Here is a 24,357-nt window from a genome sequence, read left to right on the forward strand (position 1 = left end):
TAGTGAGGTTGGCCCAGGATCGGACATTGTTTCGTTCTGCTGTGCATGCGGTCGCTATGAGTCGGTTCCGACTCGATGGCACCTGACAACAACAACAACCCACTCTTCACTTATTGATATGGTCAGGTTCCGCCTGGTCGCTAGGCAAATATCAGCATTATATGAAATGAAGAATGACCACATGAGACCACAAAATGGATGAGGACTACAAAACTGCCAAACAATACTACATAACTGTCAAGTCACTGAGAATCATGGTCCAGAGAAGCTAACACAGAACCTTAACCATTACAGCCAGAATTTTTCTTTGCCTTGCACGTTGGCACTCATTAATGCACAAAACAGGTAAACTTTTTAATACTGTCAAATGTGAAATATTGAAATAAGAAGAAAGTCTGTAACTGAGGTTTTATTGTTGTTAAGTGCTGCTGAGTTGCTTCCAACTCATAGCAACCCTGTATAGGATTTCTGAGGAGCAACTGGTGAGTTTAAATTGCCGATATTGTGGTTCAAACTGACTTTGCGGTTCAGTGCTTATCCTACAGTGCCACACCAGGATTCCTGAGGAATCAGCGTATTCATTTCCTACAGTAGCTGTAATAATCCTGGTGGTACAATGGTTAAGCACCCAGCTGCTCACTGAAAGTTTGACAGTTCAAACCCACCCAGAGGCTGCCTGGAAGACCTGGTGATCTTCTGTAAAGATTATAGACTAGAATACCCTAGGGGGAAACTCTACTTTTTCATATGGGGTTGCAATGAGTTGGAATCAATTCACTGGTACGTAACAACACAAATTTATTATCTTATATCAAATGCTGAAAATCATAAGTATAAAATAGGTATCACTGGTCTAAAATCAAGGTGTAGCCAAGGCTGCTCTATGAGAGAATCTGTCTTGCAATTTTTCCTGCTTTAAGAGACTGCCAGCATCAGCAGTCTGGCTCCATTTTCAAAGCCAGCAACAGTTGGCCCAGTCTTTTTCAGGATATCATCTTTCTAGTTTTGACTCTGCAACCCTCTTCTACATTGAAAGGAACTTTATAATTACATTGGGTTCAACCAGAGAATCTCCTCATTTTAAAGTTACCTTACCCCAAAACCAAACCCATTACTGCTGACTCACAGCAACCGTACAGGACATAGTAGAACTGCCTCATAGGACTTCAGGGCTGAGATCTTTATGGAAGCAGATGGTACTATCTATCTTCTGCGGAGCTCTGAGCCCTTTAACTCTATCCTACTAAAGTTTGCTTGTTGTTGTTAGTGCCATCGAGTCAACTTCAACTCACAGTGACCCTATATACAACAGAACAAAACACCGCCATATTTGAATCCATTGTTCCAGCCACTGTGTCAATTCATTTTGCTGAAGATTTTTCTCTTTTTCAATGACCATCTACTTTACCAAGAATAATGTTCTTTTCCAGAAACTGGTCCCTCCTGGTAACATGCTAAAAGTATGTGAGACAAAGTTAGTTTAGCAATCTTGATTTTCCCTTGCCATGTAATTACTACATATTTACAGGTTTTGGCAATTAGGATATGGGTATCTTTTTTGGGGGATGGATGGGGGGTCAGGGGTGAAGAGCATTATTCTTCCTACAACACTTAACTACATATCTTACAATGTGTACTCTCTTTCACCCAAAAAGGATATGTGAGTTTAAAGATATTATTCATCATAGCATTCCTTAAAGAATTGGAAATAACAGTATACTGCTATTTGAAATAAAACTATAGATATGAATATGCAAAAATAGTTTAGATAAATGTTAAATGGCATATGATACAGACCAATAACAATTTTTAAAGTACAGGTGGGGGGGCTAAAAAATTCTTTGAAATTTTTTTTCCATGAGCTTTCTGAAGCCCCCTCATATATCCATACAAGTATATGAATATGGTGGTTGTTAAGTATCATTAAATTGATTCCTACTCATAGCAACCCTGGAGAGGGTTTCCAAGGAGCAGCTAGTGAGTTTCAACTGACCACCTTGTAGTTCAAATTGACCTTAATGTTGAGTGCTTATCCTATGGCGACACACTTTTTTACTGTTATATAAAGGAGCTCTGGTAGCACAGTAGTTACGTGTCAGGCTGCTAATCTCATGGTCAGCAGTTCAAAACCAGTTCCGAGGAGAAAGATGAGGCTTTCTGCTCTGGTAAAGATTTGCTGTTGTTGTTGTTATGTGCCATGGAGTTGGTTCTGACTCATAGCGACCCTATAAAGGGATTCCGAGGCTACAAATCTTTACAGGAGCAGAAAGCCTCATTTTTCTCCCACAGAACAGCTGGTAGTTTCAAACTGCTGACCTTGCGGTTCGCAGCCCAATTTTTAACCACTACGCTACCAGAGTTCCTTACGGAGAAAAGGTAGGGTGATGAAAAGGAAAAAAAAACAGAGTTTACTTTAAAGAGTGCTGAGTTTAGTATGACAGTTGTTGCTAAGTGCCATCGAGTCGGTTCCAACCCATAACAACCCAGTGCTTATCCTACAGTGTTTAGGGTTTCTGAGGAGCAGCTGGTGAACTTGAACCACCAACCTTGTGGTTCAAACTGACTTTGCAGTCCAGCACATGAACCCACAGCACCACACCAGGACTCCTAGCATGACAGTAAGACTTCTAAAACTAGAAATGTGCTGAAGACAGAGGTGCAAATTATCAATTAGTTCCAGGTATTTTTTTTGTTACATGCCACCTTAGTCAGTTTCAACTCTTAGTAACCAATATATAACAAACAAAATGTTGTCTAGTCCTGTACCATCTTCACAATCGCTATATGTGAACCCATTGTTGCACTCACTGTGTCCAACAATCTTGCTGAGGGTCTCCCTACCTTAAAACTTGCTGTTGGTGGCTGTGCACCGTTGAATCAGTTCCCACTCATAGTGACCCTGTATATGGTTTCTGAGGCTGTAAATCTTTACGGGAGCAGAAAGCCTCATCTTTCTCTTGCAGAGTGGCTGTTAGATTCCAACTTCTGACCATGTAGTTAGTAACCAACTATGCAATCAGGATTCCTTACTCAAAACTCATTGTTGATCCGACTCATAGTGACTCTATATAGGGTTTCCAAAGAGCTGCTGCTAAGTTTGAACTGCAGACCTTGCAGTTCAAACTGGTCTTGATGTCTAGTGCTTTATCCTACAGCACCATACCAGGACTCCAACTTAAAACTTGTTGTTGTTGTTGTTAAATGCTGCTGAGTTAGTTCCAACTTATCGCAACTTATATATATATATATATATATAGGGTTTTCCAGGAGCAGCCGGTGAGTTCTGAACTGCCAAACTTGCAGTCCAAACCAGGCTTGCAGTCTAGTGCTTATTCTATAGCACCACAGCAGGACTCCTCATATATCATGTTGTTGCTGGTTGTTGTTGTTAAGTGCCATCAAGTCGGTTCCGACTCACAGCGACCCTGTATAGGGTTTCTGAGGAGCAGATGGTAGGTCTGAACTGCTGACCTTGTGGTTTGGCAGTCCAGTGCTGATCCACAGCACCATACCAGGAGTCCTCATATATCATAGCAGGTATAGGTGTAAACTATTTAGCAATTATGTTCCTAAATTCAGTCTGATAAAACTACTTGAGGGCATGTTTTCTTTGTAGTCCCAGGGACTTGGCTATATTACCTTGGCCTGCAAGAAATTTTTACTGGTGAGATGGGTAAGTAAGTATGATAAAGTTAGAAAAGAAAACAAAATTATAGGTATGAGAGAAAGAAAGGAAAACAATCACTGAATGAATTTGGTATTAAGAGGTGTCTGGCATCTTTAGAATTATCAAGTCTAATAAAACACTAAGGAAAAATTTAGATTACAAGAGATTAACGAGAAGTAGAAGGTAAATAAAAGGAAAAACAGTATAGGGCAAACTTCAAATGGTTAGCTATAAAAGAAAGGTAAGGGAAAACAGGAGCAAGAAAAATATTAAGGAACAACTAGATTGGTGCACAGAGGAGATTAGTAAAGGAGAAAAAACGTAAAAGATCAAAAAAAGGGAGACACAGTCTAACTGAAATAAGGTCCCAGGGCAATGGTATACAGCTGGGAGCACAGGTAAAGGCAAGGATTCTACAGAAACCTACCTGACCAAACTCCCTTTCTCCCTTTTCAAGGCCCACTGTTGTTAAGTGACACTGAGTCGGTCCCAGTCATAGCGATCCTGTTTGGGTTTCCCAGGCTGTAGATGTAACCCGGAGCAGAAAGCCTCGTCTTTCTCCCCAGGAGTAGCTGGGGAGCTCAACTGTAGCCCTTGTGGCTCATGGAGCTACTATGCTCACTTTGAGGTCCATGTTGTTGTTAAGTGTCACGGAGTAGGTTCTCACTCAAGTGACCCTGATTAGGGTTTCCAAGGAGGAGCTGGTGAGTTTGAACCACAGAACTTGCAGTTAGCAATCCAGTGTTTATCCTACAGCATCATAGTGGGACTCCACTTAAAGGTCCATACCAGCCATCAAATCTATAAAACTAGAATTCCCAATATATATTCCTCTGTCCATAAATCTATTTTTATTTTACCTAAGAACAACTGCGAACCTTAAGGTCAGCGGTTCGAAACTACCAGCTGCTCCGCGGAAGAAAGATGAGACTTTCTGCTCCCGTAAAGATTTACACCCTCGGAAACCCTGTACAGGGTCGCTATGGGTCGGAACCGACTTGACGGCACTTAACAACAAGAACAACTTAGAAAAGTCTGACTACAATACAAATGCCATGTATTTAAAGAGACTGAGATGAAATAAAGGAGCCAAGAGATGATCCGTCTACCTGAATGTCAAGGTACCCAATATTCACATTTAAAAGCCCAAGTCATCTTTCAGGACCCAGATCAAATAGAAGCTCCTCCTGCTATTACAGTTACAATAATGTCTTTTTCTATTATCTGTGAGTTTCCTTCAGCAAAGCCCCTGTGTTTATGTTTTACAAATGGTATTCAGTAATTGCCAATAAAATAAAATTTTTTATTTAAATATGTACAAGTATTTATGGTAAAATCTAAACACGGCTACCAGTTACCGACTGTCGAGCCAATTCCAACTCATGGCAACTTCACGTGTGCAGAATACAATTGCATCCCACAGGATTTTCATGGCCATAGCGTAGTGGTTACGAATCGGGCTGCGAACCTTAAGGTCAGCGGTTCGAAACTACCAGCTGCTCCGTGGGAGAAAGATGAGGCTTTCTACTCCTATAAAGATTTACACCCTCGGAAACCCTGTACAAGGTCGCTATGGGTCGGAACTGACTCGACAGCACTTAACAACAACAACCCTTTTGAGAGCTAATTGCCAGGTCTGTCTTCAGAGATACCTGTTGGTGGATTTGGACCAACAACCTTTAATGAGTAGTTGTAGCACTTTTAATCATTTGTTCCACCCAGTGATCCTCTAAATATGGTAACTAGCCTATTCCTACCTCAGAGACACCTGAAAAGAGAAACTAAGAATTAATCGGTGCCTTGGAGGCATCAATTAATGAACCTACACTGTGCATATACAATATACCTTTACTTATATGTATTTCTGGAGTCCTGGTGTGGCACTGTAAGATAAGCACTGGAATGCTAACAACAAGGTTTGCGCTTCAAATCAACCAGGAGCTCCCTGGAAACCCGAATGAGGGTTGTCTGAGTCAGAACCAACTAGATGGCACATAACAACAACATGCATTTTTCTAAATGGTTCTCAAATTGGGGGTGAATCTGTGCTGCAGGAAATATTTAACTGGGTGGAGACACTTTCGGCTGTCACAAATAAGGAGAATGACACCGGCATCCAGTGGATAGAGGCAAGAGTTACTACTAAACTTCTTACAATTCACAGGGCAAACCCCTATGACAATGATCTGATTCAAAATGTCAATAAGTGCCATGGTTGAGAAATCCTGTTTGAAATGAACAGACAAGGGGGTGGGGGGGGTAGGGGAAAACAGTTTAAAAGATCTGAACTTCATCTACTTACTTAGTCTATCCAAGATTTCTGAAGCTTCTCCCCCCCGCAATTAATAGTTAATTCCTGTTTCCACTGACTAAAAATCAGATCTGAGGGAAAGTAAAAACCTTCCTAAGCAGCTCCACTTACACGCTAACAAGAAAGAGTTTTGGTTTACAAATTCTTACTTACTATGTGATGTTTGCCAAAACTCCATGCCTATATTTCCCTGTAACTGCTGATTAGTCCTTCTTAGTTACAATTTCCCAGGCCACTGATGAGTCTATCCACAACAAAGCAGCTAAATTAAAATGTAACTGGACTGTAAAACTTCAATGGCAACATGATGACCATCTACAAGAATACCCACATATAGATGAACAATCTATTATCAGTAAGATATCTGCTAAGTCTTTTATTTTCTGAACAAGATTAGCCATGTACATTTTCAAGCATTCATTCATATCATCAGTAACAAAAATCTGAAAGGTTAGACATGTCATTGGAGATTGCAAACAAGTTTCCTCCAGCATAAAAGCAAAGCAGTCTTTTAATACTCTGAAAAACTCTATGCTGCAAAGTTGTTTCATTAGAAACTTGCTTTACAAAGTCATTTGTGGGCAAGGGAAAAAAAAAAAAAAAAATCGGCAATTGCTTCACCTACCACTAAGGTAGAACACAGTAGCTGTTAGAGAGTAAAGAAATGAAACAAGCCAGGACAGGAAGTATAAATTCTGAATCCAACTGAAACCACAAGGGAAGCAGAAATAAACTGCCAAAATAATTTAGCCAGTCAATATCCAAGACGGTAAAACTATTAACAGCATTATAACATATAATAGATTCACAAGACTCAAGAGACCATCATTTATTTCAAATCATTTACATTATCTAAAAGTTCCTGGAAAGATGGAATTAAAAGATAACATCATTTCTTCATGAACTTTTGAAGCTGCTCCCTCCCCCTCCACCCCCAATATGGTGATAGCATGTTTGGTTGATTTTCTAGTATCAAACCTAAGCTACTTACATCTTGTGCTTAGCAATGAGGTGGAACAGGGAAAAGGGATGAAGGCTTTGTGAATTAATGTCAGCATGTGAGATGGAATTTGTTGGGAGTTTTCAGACAGTGAATACATGACCCAACATTATCAGATTCTTCTAGAACTAGGAGCTTATGCTATTGATTATACATACCAACAACCATTCTTACTAACTTCTCTGTCCAGCAATAATGCTCTGCTTACTACTTTACCCAGCTTCACAAACAAAGAGGGTCCTGTGTCTCCCTCTGTCAAGATTTACAGTGACAAGTTAGTACTGGATATTTAAATTAGCACTTTAAGTGACAACCACTTTTCTATGTGGGGAAGACCACCCTGTTGTGGCTGCCTCGTTATTTCTATTTATGCAACAAAGTTTCTGATGAGTCAAATTCAACAGCTTTTCACTGATAGGTGCATCATACAACAACAAAATTCTGACAAAAGGGATAATTTCAAACCTTTTGTTTAAAGGGGTCTAACAATGGTAGTGTTACGAGTCAGGCTGCTATCCTCAAGGTTAGCAGTTCAAAATGACCAGTGGTTCCGCAGGAGAAAATGAGGCTTTCTGCTCCCGTACAGATTTACAGCCCTGGAAATCTGCAGGGTCGATATGATTCAGAATTGACTCCAAAGCATACCACCACCACCAGCACAAGTAATTGTTGTTGTTAAGTGCCCTACAGTAGGAAATGACTTCAATTCCTAAACCTGGAGTCCTGTGTGGCACTGCAGGATAATGCAAGGTCAGATGTTCAAACTCACCAGCCACTCCTTAGAAACCCTAGACAGGGTCGCTACAAGTAGAAACACACTCAACAGCACTTAACAGTTAAACAACAATTTGCAAGCCTACAGCTAGATAGAAACTAAAGACAAAAAGAGGAGAACTGAAGGAAAGGAGGAAAATTCAGAGTATGAACACAGTACGAACAGTGCCTCACACAATGGCAACAGATGTCATCTGTACCACCTGTGCCACCTTTTAGAACAGGATTTGACCTGTCTGACTAGTATTCCCCTTTGGCTATGATTATTTTACTTTCTCAGCTTCCAAAACAACTTTGATGATGTCTTCCCCATCTGGTGCTTCAATACTTTTCCCACCCCTGCTTTTCTAACTTTGATAAGTTAAATTCCTATTGTATTCTTCAAAAATGCCATTTTTCTACAGAATATTACACCTTACCTACCTTTTCATCTACGGCTTCTAGTCACCCTTTTCCATACCCACTAAATTTAACACATTTAATACGCCCGTATTGTGAGTCACAACATCAACATCTTTTACTCAACAAAGGTTTCAAAGTCTGAAAATCTTTCTATATTGTCATAAATCACAAGAGAAAATCCTTTGGATTTTTCTCCAGTGTGAGTAATAAAGTCCCATGTTTAGGACTCTCACATCTAAGACCATCTCCTCATTTTATATAGTTTAAGAAAGCATCATCTTTATTCTCTTATTAAATAATACTTCTCAATTTATTCATTTGGATAGGATTCTTGTCTGCTCTTACCAAAAAAAAAAAAGCTACTTCCCTTTTAACAAAAAAAATTTCATCATCCTTTCTTACCTATTATAACATCACCTTTGATCTTCTCTTTATTCTATTTCTACTAGTTGAAATAAATTCAGCTCCCTTTATTTCTCTTTTATCCTCATTTCATTACTCTGCTAAAATTGCCATCATGCTCCCTAAATTCCTACAATCCCACCATTTCCATAAAAAGATAGCCCAACTAATTTACTCTAGCAAATTAAAATTCAGCTGAGACAAAACTGATTTTCATGTGGTTGAGGGAGGAGCTGCAACTACACAGTTTGAAAACTGCCCAGTCATGGTTCTACACCACCGACAAAGGTAGGCAATACTCTTCCTACAGGCAAGGTCACAAAGAATAACTACTATAACCCAAGTATACTCATTCAGCAATATCGACAGCATCCTGCCTGAGATGTCTATAAAAGCCAACAGTTCCACTGTTATCTTCCCTGAAAACATTCATACTCTCGTCTCCTCACAGCTGACTTTAAATATAGAATGACTAGCTAAAGGAGGAGAAAGAAATTCAGGCTGGTCAGAGTCTTCCTTTACACCACTCCCTATCTCAGTCTCAGACCTTCCTACCAGCCCTAAGACGATGAAGCAAGACTGTGAAAAGTCTGACTTCCAAACACCTTTAAGAGACTTCAAGAAGTCCTGGTTAAGCACTCAGTTGCTAACTTAAAGGTTAGCAATTCAAAGCCACCATCCGCAGGAGAAAAAGACCCAAAAGATTCCAAATTAACCAAACCCACTGCCATCCAACTCACAGTGGCCCTGTAAGACAGCAGGTAAAGTTTCAGATTGCCTTATTTCTCTCCCAAGAAGTGGTTTGAACACCTAGTCTTGCAGTTAGCGGCCCAACACTTAACCCATTAAAACACCAAGGCTCCTCCCCATAAAAATGATCACACAGGAAACCCTATGGGGTCAGATCTACTGTCTATAGGATCGATATAAATAAATCGCAATTGACTCAAGGGCATGTAACAGCATACAACAACACATCTCCTCCATTTTGCTTGATTAATTGTAGCTGGAATATATGTTCTTTAAATACTGTATTCATTCTTATTCTGTCCTCCCATCTTCAAAGAATTTAATTCATCTGAAGTTATCTACCATTGACTCTACAACCTAAAGATAAGTCAATTTATAAAATATAAAGTATATAAATAGCAGAGTCTTTCAAAGTAAAGTGAGTTTCCCGTTAAAAGTACAACCACTCTCCCAATCTGCTTTTCATCATACCTTTCTAGTAAACCGCTACCAATGTATCCTTAGCCATCTCTTCCTGTTACACAGATTCAACTTATTTGTGCAAAGCCATGAACATGTGAACTCCCTTTTAAATGTATCATCTTGAATTACCCACTGTGCACACACTTTAATTATAAACTACTTATCCTGGTACTCAAAACCATCTCAAAGAGGGTTACTTTATCAAACATGCTTTCCCCTACTACTCTGTCTAAATAAAACAGCACTTTATTTTACTTTACTTTTCTTCCTAATATTTGCCACAATCTGCTATGCAATACATTTATCTGTCCATATATGTACCAACTCCCTCCTTCTACTAGAATATACAAGATCCAGTCTGGTACTGTAGTAGTTACGAATCGGGCTGCGAACTGAAAGGTCAGCAGTTCGAAACTACCAGCTGTTCTGTGGGAGAAAGATGAGGCTTTCTGCTCCCGTAAAGATTTACAGCCTCAGAAACCCTGTATAGAGTCACTCTGTGTTGGAACGGACTCCACTGCACATAAGGAGTCCTGGTGTGGCGCTGTGGGTTAATGCGTCAGACTACAAAGCCATCTGAACTGCAAGGTCAGAGGTTCAAGCTCACCAGCTGCTCCTTGGAAACTCTATACAGGTTCGCTATCGGTCAGAATCAACTCGAAGGCACTTAACAACAACAATAAAAGTAGGTATTTTGTCACTTTTGTTCACTATTGTATCCTTAACACCTAAAGCATATTCAATGAAAGGACAGTTAAAGGCAGTCATGCAGTACAGCAAAGTTAATTTGGAGTTAGAAAGCCTATGTTTGAGTTCCAGAGCTCCCAAATAGCAGCTACATGTTCATCACCAATTTTTGGGCTTTCCTTTCATTTGTAAAAAGGAGGGCCAAGCTTGATAATCTTTTCCAGCATAAAGCACAACCTGTATTGCTATTCAACTGGACTAAGGATTTCCTAAACAACCTACGATGTCCTTCCATCTAGACTCCCCTCTTTTCAATCTATACCTGTCAGAATATTGTTTATCCTTCAAAGTCCATTTTAAAGGTGTCATTTTCTCTTTGAGGCTCCATTCACTGTAGGAGCAGGGTAAGGTTCTTACTTTTCTATTCTCAGCCTTTGGTACAATGTTTTCATACCACAGGTGATCAGCAAAATGTCTGATGAATTGTGAATGTATGGATGAGCAAAAGAACAAAGGATGTGTTTCTTGATTCCCTTAATTGCTCAGGTAATCTCTTGCCTTTGCACTATTATACGACTTAGTATCTTTTATGGTATTTACCATATTCTACTGTGTACTGTTATTTATTTACCTGTCTAATACATACTAGAGTGTAAATTCCATAAGAATAAGTATTGTCCTAATGGTTTTCAATTTCCCCACTAGCATCTACCACCCCAATAGCATTTACCACAGGATTTTTGTCACAGTTGCATTTTATTAAGTTTATCTGATATGTTAAATATTGAAGCAATATTTTGTTGTCGTTGTTGTTAAGTGCCTTGGAGTCAGTTCCTACTCATAGCTACCCTGTAGAGAGTTTGCTAGTGAGTCTGGTGTGTTTCAACTGGTGACTCTGCAGTTACCAGTTCAGTGCTTTCTCTGCAATGCCACACCAGGACTCTAGAGCAATAATAGAGGAGGAAAAAATTCACTATACAGGTATTATTCCAACTGCCCTATGGTTATTGGGCACACATATTGTCTGGGAAACTTTCGCACTCAACCATAGATAGAATTCCCTTCTCTCTATACTCTCATAAGTAAAACAGTCACCTTCAGATATCACTACATATCTCCCCCTTGCAATGTACATACAGGGATCCACTCACACAGCAATACTTTCACTTCACTAAACAGAAGTACCTGGAGAACTGCTTCCTTAAACATTACAGCCACGAAAACCCTATCTCAGTCTGAAGGAAATCACTATGAACAGAAACTGACTGCGGAGCACCTAACAACAAACAACTAAAGTGGCAGTTCTACCCGTGTCAGACATCTACCTCATCAAATTCTTCCCTCTACAAGATATCAAGGAGTCCTGTGTGGCGCTATAGGACTGCTAACGGAAAGGTCAGAAGTTCAAACCCACCAGCCACTCCTTGGAAACCTTATACAGGATCTCTATGAACCGAAATCGACTCAACAGCACTTAACAACAAGGTATGAAACCACTTTTCTAAAAAAAAAAAAAAAAAATCTCCCCGTAAGACCTGCCTTTCTTAGTTCTGCTCCGCAAAAAAAAAAGAGACACATTTTTAAGGTCTCCGTTCCTCTTTTCTAAGCAGTAATCCCAGGCTTTAGCAACCTTTTTCTCCACCATCAGAAATGTCCACTGTTTTCCTATACCTCCAGCTCTTATACTGTTGCTTGAAACCTTTCTGGCTGCACAACTGCTGGTGCCTCTCCATTCAATACGTTCTGGCCACTATATACTAACTTCTAATGTTTCTGTATATTTCTCTTCCTAAAATTGTGCCAACTGCCAGTCTCCTCCTTACCTAGACACGTACTCTGTACCCATGCGTCACTCTACCTCCGAAATACAAGTTCCTTACACCACACTTAGAGAAGGAAGGCACACGAGCCTCAGAATGGTATCTTCCGACTACACTGATTTCGAACTCAGTATCTGATGAGGAACCCAACCAAGTCCAAACTGCCTTTCTTTCACACGCTCCCATCCCATCTCCCCCGCCAAGTAACCCGAGCTGACATTATTCCTCCGTATCCCCAAGCCGCGAACAGCAAGTTCCAGCTTCCTGAGGCCTTCCTCTCCTCCCTGCCCCCTCCCGCCCCAGGTGTGCAGACTTCCAGCCGGTCCTCTCCTCCAGTCAATCCCACTGTACACGACGTCTCCTCCGCCACCACCATCAGACCCCTTTCTCCAGAAGCGACTCGGGGTCGCCGCCACCTCCCGGGCGCCTTTCCCCCACCCCTCCCCAGCAAGCCAGGGCGCACATTCTCACGCTCCCCCAATCTCTTTCCGCACCGCCAGCTTCGCTGGAGTTCAGCCAGGCCGTGGGGGCCCATCACCCATACAAGCAAGTGTATACCCGCTCGACCCCATCCCGCGGATCCTCCCGCGGCCCCCGCCTCCCTGCCGGGTCAGGGGAAGACGCTGCAACACCCCCGCCACCTCAGATATACCACCTCTATGTATGTTGCTCCAAGCACCAAGCCTCGGTCAGCTCCCGGTAAGTAAGGGGCCAGCCTCGGCACTCACCGGAGATACTGCGCGCTCTGCAGGCTCATCCTCCGCCGCCTCGTCTTCCCGCGAAGCGTCCGTGGGTCTCTCAGGCTCCTCGGAGCGGCCCCGCGGCACCGCGGGTGCTGGCGGCCGCCGCCATCTTCCTCTCCTCCGGCTCCTCCTCGCCCGGCGGGGGGGTGGGGGGGTGAGTGAGGCGAAGGGGAGGGAGCGGGGAAAGCTGCTCTCGCTGCTGCTCCGACCCGTGGGGCGCTGGGACACTCCGACCCGGGAGGGGGGAGGGGAAGGGCGAAGGAAAGGGGGCGGGGGGTAAAGGAGTGAGAAGCCGAGGGAGGAAGTAGGAGTCCCTCTCGCGAGAATTCAGCGACGCCGCTCCCACCGTGTGATTTCCGCCTCTCTGGAGCGCTCCTTCTTAGGGTCAGCGAGTTGTGTGGTGTTTGCGTTTGTGTGGCTGCTGCTGAGCGGCTGGCTGGTGACGTTTGGCTGCTTACTGCCAATCCACCCCTTTCCTCCTACGCCAGGGGGCAACCCCAGCCTCACCGGGAACATAGAGCACAAATCAGCCGGGAGTTACACTCAAAGTCTTCCCCTGTCTTTCACTCTACCCAACTTCTCTCTTCCTTTTTCCATCCCCCACTTCTTCCCACCGGAAACGCCGCCTCTTCCTCCTACGGTTCCGCCCGCCAGCCCCTTGTCTCCGGTCTTCCCTCGCGCGCTAAAAAGTGACGTGAGGGCCCCCTCCGTTTCTCCGTGGCCCCTCCCCTCTGCACTCATAGAGACTGCTGGGCGGGGGTTAAGGAAAGGAGAAGAGAAAGGAAAACAATCGGATTGGCTAAACAGCTGCCATGGCAACTGAAGGTTGTGGTTGTATTGTCATAGTAACCTGTGTGTGCTGATTGGGTTACCCTCTCTGTAGCGAATGGCTTCCTGGGAAAACGCTCTGTGTTTCCCCCTAGCTTTCCCCTCTATTTAAAAGTCTCCCCCAGGTTGGAAATCAAGAGTAGTACTCCCAGGCTGATAAGTCTATTTCCTCCTCCCTTTCCGCAGCGTTGTAGGGGGTAGACGGGAGGACTCTGCGGTATTTACCTTGGGTTTTCCTACCCACTCTTGGACAGGCCACCTTCATAGTTTCCTCTCAGCGCTGGGCATGAAGAGGGCCACATGAAGATGCAAGGTGGGAAGGATGGCGGGCTGGAGAGTAGAGAACGAGGAGGGGACTCTAGGAGGCGGAAAAGGGCTAGGGGTTTCCCTGCAACTGCCTCAGGCTTTAGGAGGCGGGATGCCTCCAGGACGGGGTCCCTGAGGGAGGAGAACGTGCTGGCACACACAGCCAAGATGCAATTCCACTCCAGCCCACCGAAGCAATTGACGTTCCCCAGAGAGTGGACCTCTGCCCGAAATGCACTCCTCCATCTTGGCGACCTAGCCTCTTCAGGGTTCTCCACGCTGCTTTCCAGAGCCACCTCCTACTGCTGAGAGGCCAGACTGAGAGTAGGAACACATCCTAGGTCAGCAAGTTGTTTTCAAGCATGTTGAGCTGGGGGATGTGGTGAGGCTGACGATAACCTCCCTTCTTTGAGGGACACCCCCACCCTCACCCCCAGTAGCAGTCCCACTAGATGAACCCAGGCTGACTTCCCAGCTCCTCAACCCTCCGCGAGCTTCCTCCTTTCACCGAGTCTGCTCTCATTTAGAACTTGTCACTGTTTTTCTTGGTTTAGAGAAGAAAGTATTGGGTAAAATAGTATCTAGAGTAATCTAGATAAAAGCGCGAAGTTCCAATGAAAGGCATCTAGGAAAAGGATTTTCAATCATACAACAAATACTTTTTTTTAATGTTATGTATATTTTGTCAGGTTTATAGCTTAAAAATAAATGATTGGGTCAATCCAAAGATGTAGTGTATGAAAATTTGTTGGGAGAAGTTGTTTAATGATTAAAGAACTATTTGACATTTAACAAATTCTGGTTTGGATTCATAGTATTTTAAGCAGTAATCTAAAAGTACTTTAGGTTCTATTAATGTATAAAATTTTCCAGAAATGTAGTTCTCATTGGATTTTAATGGACTATTTTGGCTTGGATACCTGTTTGCTGCTGTCTTCCATGCTAGCTGAAGAGACCCTTTTAAAGATCCTAACCTTAAATTTCACTTATTTAAAAATTGGGCCAATGTTTACTTGTTGTGAAGTGCCATTGAGTCAGTTTCCTCGGAGTGACGGGTGGGTTTGAACCACTGACCTTGAAGCTAGCAGTCCAGTGCTTATCCTATAGCGCCACACCAGGACTCCATCATATATGTTTGGAGGAAAGCACAACCTACTTTAAAATAAATCCTTAAGACTGATTTTCATTAACAAGATAAAAACAACTGTGCCCCTGTGAGGCATGCGCCTAGTATGACGCAACATAAGGCGCAGAATTGGCCCGTCTCTGTCATGTCTGACGATGCGCCGCCCACTCGTGAAGGAGGGCCACCTAGTGAGAAATTGTTCAGATCTCTGGTACGTTGTTAAGTGCCGCAGTATTGATTCTGACTCACAGATGACTGTATAGGGTTTCCAAGGAGCAGCTGGTGAAATCACCAACCTCGCAATTAAAACTGATCTTACTGTCCAGTACATTATCTTACAGCAACACAGCTATTTGTTATTGTTACGTGCCATTTGAGTCGGCTCCGACCTATAGCAACCCTGTATAGGGTTTCCGAGGAGTGACTGCTGAGCTTGAACCACTGACCTCGTGATTCAAACCGAACTTGCAGTCCAGCGCATTAGCCCTGAGAACCCAAGGATGGAAGTGTCATCAAATAACCCAGTATTTCTTTGTTGAAATTTACTGGTTAGAGTTTTTATATATTTTAACTTATAAAATATGCTGTAAATAATTACCGTATTACTAATCCATAGGAGGAGTGCTGGGGCGGCACTGTGGTTAATGCACCTGACTGCAAAGCCATTTTAACTGCAAGGTCGGTGGTTCAAGCTCACTAGCTGCTCCTCAGAAACCCTATACAGGGTCACTATGGGTCGGAACCAACAGGATGGCACTTAACAACAACAACAATCCATAGGAGTCCTGATGTGGCGCTGCAGGATGATAAGCACTGGACTACTAACCTCAAGGTCAGTGGTTTAAACCCATCAACTGCTCCTGGGAAGCAGGGTTGGTATGAGTGGGAACAGACTTGACAGCACCTAACAGCAATAACACATGATCATAATATCTTTTATATCTGTGGCACATATCTCCAGTAAAGAGTATGTGAAAGGGATTCAAAACCTTCATGGAGAAATTCCCTTATCTTTTCATTCCATTTTTCTACACTTTGAAGCCATCATTATGTGTGGATATCATAACACAATTACTGTCTTCTCACTTTGAACTAGGGAAACTGACATCAGAAAAATGAATCTTTTGTTGTGGTTTGCTGGTTTTTTCAGTAAATACTTATGTAGCACTTAAATCTCAGATGCTGTGTAGGTTATTGTGGATACAATTATAAAAGAGACACAACCTTTGTCTTGGAAGTACCCACCTCTGGTAGAGCTATCTGAAAGTTGAGGTGAACAGGATGCAGTATGATGGCTGCAATAACTGATGTTAAGAACAAAGTAATGGACAGAGGCAGGAGGAAGGCAATGGGAGACACAGGGAGAAGTGTGAGAGGTAAAGTGAATAGAGGTAAATATTGTTAACCGCAGTGACGTGGAGGGGATTGCAACCATACATAGAAGCAAAGTGTATAGTTTAATGTAAAACTGATGATCTGCTCTGTAAACTTTCACTCAGTTCACAATAAAAGATGTTTTTCAATAGAAGTTAGAAAAATTGTGATCTGGAATTTACATATTGTATATATATATACATTTCCCAATATCTCTTTTAACTGCCCTCTACCATCAACAAAAACAAGCATCAACCTGTAATATATTTTATTCTTTATTTTCCTTGTATATATGGATTCCATTTAAATCAAAAGATTAAACAGCAGAAATGGCCTCATTTCCTTTAGTCATGATTTTAGTTTGTGCCTATTTTTGACTAAATTATCATGGAAAGAGTATAAACTAACAGAGTATTTGTTTTAACTCTGTTATCTCGGTCTCCAATGTTCAGTTTCCTTTTTAATCAAAATGAAAACATTTTCTGTGAGCTTTAATGATACCATAGATGTAGCTGAGAGGTATGGCACTGTGGGCTAATGTGCTGGACTGCAAAGTTGGTTTGAACTGCAAGGTTGGCAGTTCAAGCTTACTAGCTGCTCCTCGGAATCCCTATGTAGGGTTGCTATGAGTCAGAACCAGCTCAACAGCACTTAACAACAGCAACAATTTACATCAATTTTGTTGTTGTTGAATGCTGTCGAGTCAGTTTAACAACACACTTGTTGTTGTTGTTGTTATGTGCCATGGAGTCGGTTCTGACTCATAGTGACCCTACTCATAGATTTCCGAGGCTGTAAATCTTTATGGGAGCAGAAAGCCTCATCTTTCTCCCAGAACAGCTGGTAGTTTCGAACTGCTGACCCTAAGGTTTGCAGCCCGATTTGTAACCACTATGCTACCAGAGATCCTTAACAACAGCACTTGATAAATGTTGATTTAATTTCTATCCTTATATTTTTTTTGCCAAGCTAAAATGAGTAATTTAGAACTATGGGAGCATAAAATTATTTTTAAAATACTATTTTATCTAGTCTTTCTGTAATATAGATAGTTCTGACTACACACACAAATCTATTCTCATTACATGATGGAAGATAGATTTCTTTATCCGTGAGTGTGATTACAGGAAAGAATATACTATCAGGACTTTGTGAGTCACAGTGCAGAGGTTTGAAACTTTTCAAAAACCCTCGGTCACTAAAAACAAGCCTACTATAACCTCATTTCTGCCCAAATTAACAGAGTGGCTAATTTATAACCAAATACCAAGTGCTTGCTAGGAAGTTATTTTTAACATTCCTATCAAATGTATCCAAGGCTTCAGTAACCCAACAATTCATACCCAGCAAGCCTCCTCCCTTTTTATAATAATAAGCACCTCACCTATTCCCTGAAGCCTTAACAAGCCCTAATTTACTACTTAGCCTACATATTCTGCATGTTTCCAAATCATGTGCATAATTAGTAAGCAATTAATAAACGTATTTCTGTTTTGTTGAGAAGAATGATTTATCAGTTTTAATAGTCAGGCATACAATGTATATGAAAGTAACCTATGTTTTCTGGTACTACAACTGGAACCATAGAGTTAAAGTGATTCAATCTTGTGAGTGATTCATTCGTTTCAAATTGTGAGTCAGTAACGAGTTGATGTTATAATCAGGTCTCCTGTTGCCAGGATTTCTAAGATGGGTTAATACCCTCGCTGTTCTCCAAGTATATAGTTATTTATGCATCCATTCCTATGAAGGAGTCACTGACCCTGAAGAGCAGTCAGGGACCATTGCAGCTCAAGAATCTAGGGGAAAAAACATGTGATTTGGAGTCAGTGATATGAGAGTTGGAGGATGATAGCCACAGCTAGCACTCTCTCTCCTCTGCGCTCTTCTTAATGCGTGCTAAACTCAAACCAAACCTCCTGCCATTGAGTTGATTCCAGTCCCATATAGGGTTTCCAACACTCAATCTTTATGAGAGCAGACAGCCTCTTCTTTCTCCCATGGAGCTGCTAATGAGTTTGAACTGCCAACCTTGTGTCTAGCAGTCCAGTACTTATCCTATAGCACCACCAGGTCTCCTTAATATATGATAAGGGAAGCTTTATTAATCTCCAAGAATTTCCCCCAACTTCCAGTAAATACCTCGTGGAATGAACCACACCTTAAAATCTTGCCTGTTAGTTTAGTGGATATAGATAATCTAGAGAAGACAAGAAGAGATTCTTACAGGGAAGGGTTAAGAGTACTAAAAAATCATTAAAAATTTAGTCTCTCTACTCTATGTACAGAGGACCTGGGTTCTCATACATCTCTGTACTACCGCAGCCCATTTTGGGAGCCTAATCTACAATCAATATGTTTGATATAAAAGTCTATTGTATCCAGAAGGTTTTATTATTTTCTTAAAGCGATAATTTAATATTTTACATTTTGTTTCTGATTACTAAAGGGTAGATTTTTAAGCACAGAAAATGTAACACTATTATTTATTGCCATAAACCTGTTCAGCTTGTGTCCTATAAGGGAGGAGGCTTATAAAAAGACTAATCTCACAGAGGTTGAGGGGGGTCTCACTACCATCAAAAAGAATTGCTGGGGGCAGAGTGTCTTTGGTGAATCCCTGTGCTGAGAACCTCCTAGATCCCAGAGGTAGACTTGTGCCATCCGAGATGGCAGTCCACTGAGATGGCAGTGGCCCAGGATGGCAGCAGAACTAGGTGGCAGTGTCGGGAGACCTGCAAATGGTTGGCAGTGGGATGGTTGACCCACAGAGCAAAAGCTGAGCACCTTCAGGCCAAAGGCTTGCTAGCAAAGTGGGGTGCCTCTCGGAACTATGTAAGCAGAGCTAAAGAGCTGTTACCCCTGCCTGCGCAGGGCAGAGACCCCAGTGGGAGCAGCAGCAGCGCTTCCTAGTCAGGACGCATCTGAGGTCGAAAGTGAGGCCTGCCTATGGACATAGAAGTTGAACGCTGGCTTGGTTGGAAGTCATTCTGATAAACAAAATGTATCCTGTCTCATGAGTTGCTCCTGTTCCTTCCAAGTTAATCCTGATCTTGAATTGTAACTTTTTACTTCCCAAATAAACGTCATAGCTGTATAATATGTGAGTTTTGTGTAGTCATTGTAACAAAATTTTGAGCCCAGCAGAGAAGTGCCTGATCATGACTGCTGTCAGAATTGGTATAAAGGTTTAACAGCAGAGGTATGTCTGACCTCCACCTCATAAGAACTAACTGTAAGGTGAAGCTGATCTTAATGGTGATGCTCATTATAACCCCTACTCTGCCCCCAAAGTTCGGCAACATCTGACGCCACTACATTGATTCTTTTTCATCTCTTTCTTAAACTATGACATATTTCCTTTATGTGCTCTATGTATTGCTGTGTAACAATCCACCCACCAAACACAGTAACAGAAAACAGTAACCATTTCATTAGGCTCACAGTTTCTGTAGGGTATGAATTTGAACAAGTACATGAGGGCTAGCATATCTCTGCCCCATGATATCTGGAGTGTCATATGAGAAGACTGAATTGTTGGTGCTCGATGGTGTGCCTGGGGTATTTTTCACTCACATGTCTAGGCTGGAGTGACAAAGGCTGGACTCTGCTGGAACTGTAGTTAAGTGTCTACACATGTCTTCCCCATGTTTAGGTTTCCTCACATAGTGGCCTCAGGAGAAACACACTTCTTACATGGCACCTCAAGGTTTCAATGGTGAGTGTTCCAGCAAACAAGGCAGAAGCTGCATGCTCTTTTATTAACCAGACTTCTTTTTCTTGTTGTCAGGTGCCATCAAGTCGGAACCGACTCATAGCGACCCCATGCACAGCAGAATGAAACAATGTCTGATCCAGGGCCAACCTCACTACCACTGCCACACTTGATGCCATCAATGATGCCACCTGGCTGATCCATCTCGTTGGGGGGTCTTCCTCTCTTTCTCTGACCCTTCATCTTACCCAGCATGACATCCTTCTCTTAGAAGTCACAAAATATCTTTCTGACTTAGTTACAAGTCCACACAGATTCTGGAATGGGAGCTACATTTCCTTCTTAACAGGAGGAGGATCAAAGAATCTGTTGGCCTGGTTTTAAATTTCCATAATACCTTTCTTTTCTATTGTACTGGATTCTAGATGGATTCCTTATATAACCTTCCAATTCAATAATTCTTTCATTGACTGTGATCCATCTAGTGTTTATCTCATTATTGAATTTGTTTTTAAATTTCTATGTCTCCATTTTTATTTAGCTGTTTTTCAAATTCACTTTTCTTTATATTCTGTTTATTTTGTAAGCTTTAATTCTTTCTTAGATATGTATTTATGTCTTTGAACATACTTATTTTGAAGCCATTTTTAGATTGCTTTTCAGTCTTCCCATCTGAATTTCTATTCTAGTGGGAATGAATCATCTCCAGGCAATACAAGATTTCTAGAATGTATTATTTACACACATATATAAAACCTCTCACCTAATAGAGAATGTATATTCTCAAACAGACATCAAGCATTTGAACACCCATGAGACCAAATATTTTAAAAGAATCACTAGAACATAGACTATATTCTGACTGAAATTTAGTTAAATCAGAAATCAGTTCCCATATGGTTAAAAACCTAAAAATACATTCCAAAATAATTTAAGACTTAAAAAACCAAAACGATCTAGAAAATAATAAAAATAGCTAATACCAAAACTTGTATACTTTAGCTAGGGCATAAATTTTAAGAAAATGTGTGGCACAAAATGTATTTATTCAAAATGTCGAGTGAGTGAGTTTAACATTCACCTCAGGAAGCTATAAATGAACAATCAACCCAAAGACAGTGAAATAAAAAGACAAACAAATACAACAGAAATTCATGAAATGGGAAATGGCACCAAAAAGAGGTCAACTCAAACCAAACCCACTGCCATCAAGGTGATTCCGGCTCATAGCGACCCTACAGGTTCCTTTGATTCCTGAGACTGTAAATCTTTATGAGAACAGAAAGCCTTGTCTTTCTCCTGTAGAGCAGCAGGTATGTCTGAACTGTCAACCTTGTGGTTAATACTCAGTATGCTACCAGGGTTCCTTTAAAAATGTAAAAATGTCATAAATTTCTAAAGCAGGTTCTTTGAGAAGACCAGTAATATAAGTAGCTGCCAGAAAGCTACATGTAAAAAAAGATCAAGAGCATAAATAATCCATATTAAGAGTTGAAAAAGATGAACATAATTCGAGATGGAGATTAAAATGTTGATTGTAAAGTAAATTTTATAATATTGACTGGTTTTATGTCGATAAATTGAAAACTGCAGTGGAATATTTCCCCAGAAAGGTAGAAATTGAAATGTTAATATAAGAAGAAATTCTAATAATAATGGAATAAAGTCCAGCAGAGTATACAAAGTAATAAATCCAGCACAATAAAGCTTATTCTAAATGTACAGGTGGTATTACAATTTAGTCTATCTTCTCATTGTAAGACTGTAAGAAGACACTTATGCTTATCTCAATGTATACAAAAGAAGCACTAAAAATTTAAGAACCGTAGTTAAAAGCAAAATCTCTTAAATAGCTGGAAATAGTAACTTGACAATATATGTCAGAGTCTATAAGAAACATAGGAATACTGGTGTAGCATTGCAAGATAAGCACTAGACTTCTAATCACATGTCAGCGGTTCAAACCTACTAGCTGATTCTCGGAAACCTTACACAGGGTCCCTACAAGAATGGTTTAAAATTAAGAAAGGTGTGCAACAAGGTTGTATTCTTTTACCATACTTATTCAACCTGTATGCTAAGCAAATAATCCGAGAAGCTAGGTTATATGAAAAAAATGTGGCTTCAGGATTGGAGGAAGACTCATTAACCTGCGATATGCAGATGATACAACCTTGCTTGCTGAAAGTGAAGAGGACTTAAAATACTTACTGTTGAAGATCAAAGACCACAGTCTTCTGTATGGATTGCATCTCAATGGAAAGAAAACAAAAATCCTCACCACTGGACCAATAAACAATAAACTTAATTCTTATCAATGGAGAAAAGATTGAAGTTGTTAAAGACTTCATTCTTGGGTCAACTATCAACACTCAAGGAAGCAGCAGTCAAGAAATCAAACGACATATTACATTAGGCAAATCTGCTGGATAAGACCTTTTTAAAGCGTTGAAGAGTAAAGATGTCAGCTTGAGGACTAAGGTGCACCTAACCCAAGCCATGGTATTTTCAGTAACCTCATGTGCAGGCAAAAGCTGGACAGTGAATAAAGACCGTAGAAGAATTGATGCTTTTGAGTTACGGTGTTGGAGGAGAATGTTGAAAGTGCCATGGGCTGCCAAAAGAACCAACAGATCTGTGTTGGAAGAAGTGCAGCCAGAGTGCTCCTTGGAGGCCAAGATGGCCAAACTTTGTCTCTCATATTTCAGACATATTGTCAGGAGGGACCAGTCACTGGAGAAGGATATCATATTTGGTAAGGTGGAGGGTCAGAGAAAAAGCGAGATGGATTGGCAAAGTGGCAGCATCGATGGGCTCAAGCGTGGCAACAATTGTGAGGTTGGCCCAGGACGGTGCAGTATTTCGTTCTGTTGTGCATAGGGTCACTGTGAGTTTGTAACGACTCGATGGCCTAACAACAACAATAACAAAGAGAACTGACTCAATGGTTCTTAACAGCAACAACAACATAACAAACATTTAATTATAAAACTTTTAAACCATTCCCATAGTGCCAGTAGCATGATAAACCTGCTGTAACTTCTACAATTAAATACTATAAGTTCTAGTGCTCCTGAATAGCAAGTAAGAGTAAAAAACATTATCTGTAGACAATATATATATTTTTTTACTTTTTATTTTGAATTGAGTTAAAGTTTACAGGGCAGATCATCAGTTTTACATTCAACAAATTTGTTTCATTACAATGATTATAATCTTCACCATTAGTTAACAGTATTTCTCTCTATTCATTTTAGCGCTTTAAAAAAAAACACCAAAAAAAAAGCCACTCAGGCATATATAATAATTTAAACCACCAAAGGGCACATTCTGCAAATCTGCCTCCTGGCCGCCAGCTCTCAGTCCCTCTCTTCCCATGAATCTAGAATCCTCAGCTGCCCCCTCTCTCCATGTCTACATCTCTGCCTCCTCCTCTGGTGTCGCTGCTCTCTGGATTAGGTCCCGTATTCTGTTTGTGCTGTTCTCTCGATGGTCCTAGGGTCTCCTGTTTCTGGACTGTAAGATGAACTTCCCCCATTTTTGTTACAAAACTTCTACCTTTACAATTGTGACCGTTGCAATTAGTCATGATAACAATTATTCACTACTGAATCATAAGAATCTTATCCCCATCTCTTTTTACCAGCCTCATCTAGACAAGATAAAAAGTATTCAGTGGGGACTCTATCTTCCCTCACACACTCTTATATTAAACTCCCTCTTAAAACCTTGTGAGCCAGTAACTTGGTGCTTTTATTGCCTCCTTATTTTAGGTAGACAATATCTAAGTTGCACGGCCCTATCTACCCTGAATACAGAGGGTATTGCCTTGATACTTGATGTGACGACTCCTTCCCTCTCTGTTGGTATTTTGAGTCACTACATCCATAAGTATAAGTGAAGTTCATCAAATTGTAGCAATTTACCCTCATTTCCTTTATCAAAAATTGTTTTATTTATTTTTTTCCTCTAGTCAAGTTTTGATTATCA

General features: G+C 41.1%; 1 protein-coding gene across 3 annotated transcripts in view; it reads right to left on the minus strand.

The window, feature by feature from the left end:
• Nucleotides 1-13,147, minus strand: part of SMG7 (SMG7 nonsense mediated mRNA decay factor) — a 113,915-nt gene extending 100,768 nt beyond the window's left edge. For 2 of the 3 annotated variants that reach the window (XM_006872538.1, XM_006872537.1), the window contains exon 1: nucleotides 13,004-13,139. In XM_006872538.1, the coding sequence (XP_006872600.1) occupies nucleotides 13,004-13,032 (29 nt within the window). In that variant the 5' untranslated portion in view covers nucleotides 13,033-13,139. Of the gene's footprint in view, nucleotides 1-13,003 lie in introns of all 3 variants that reach the window. The other variant, XM_006872536.1, reaches the window with a different exon arrangement.
• Between the last annotated feature and the right edge of the window lie 11,210 nt (nucleotides 13,148-24,357).

The sequence above is a fragment of the Chrysochloris asiatica genome, unplaced genomic scaffold, assembly GCF_000296735.1.
Source record: "Chrysochloris asiatica unplaced genomic scaffold, ChrAsi1.0 scaffold00203, whole genome shotgun sequence".
Classification (NCBI taxonomy): Eukaryota; Metazoa; Chordata; class Mammalia; order Afrosoricida; family Chrysochloridae; genus Chrysochloris; species Chrysochloris asiatica.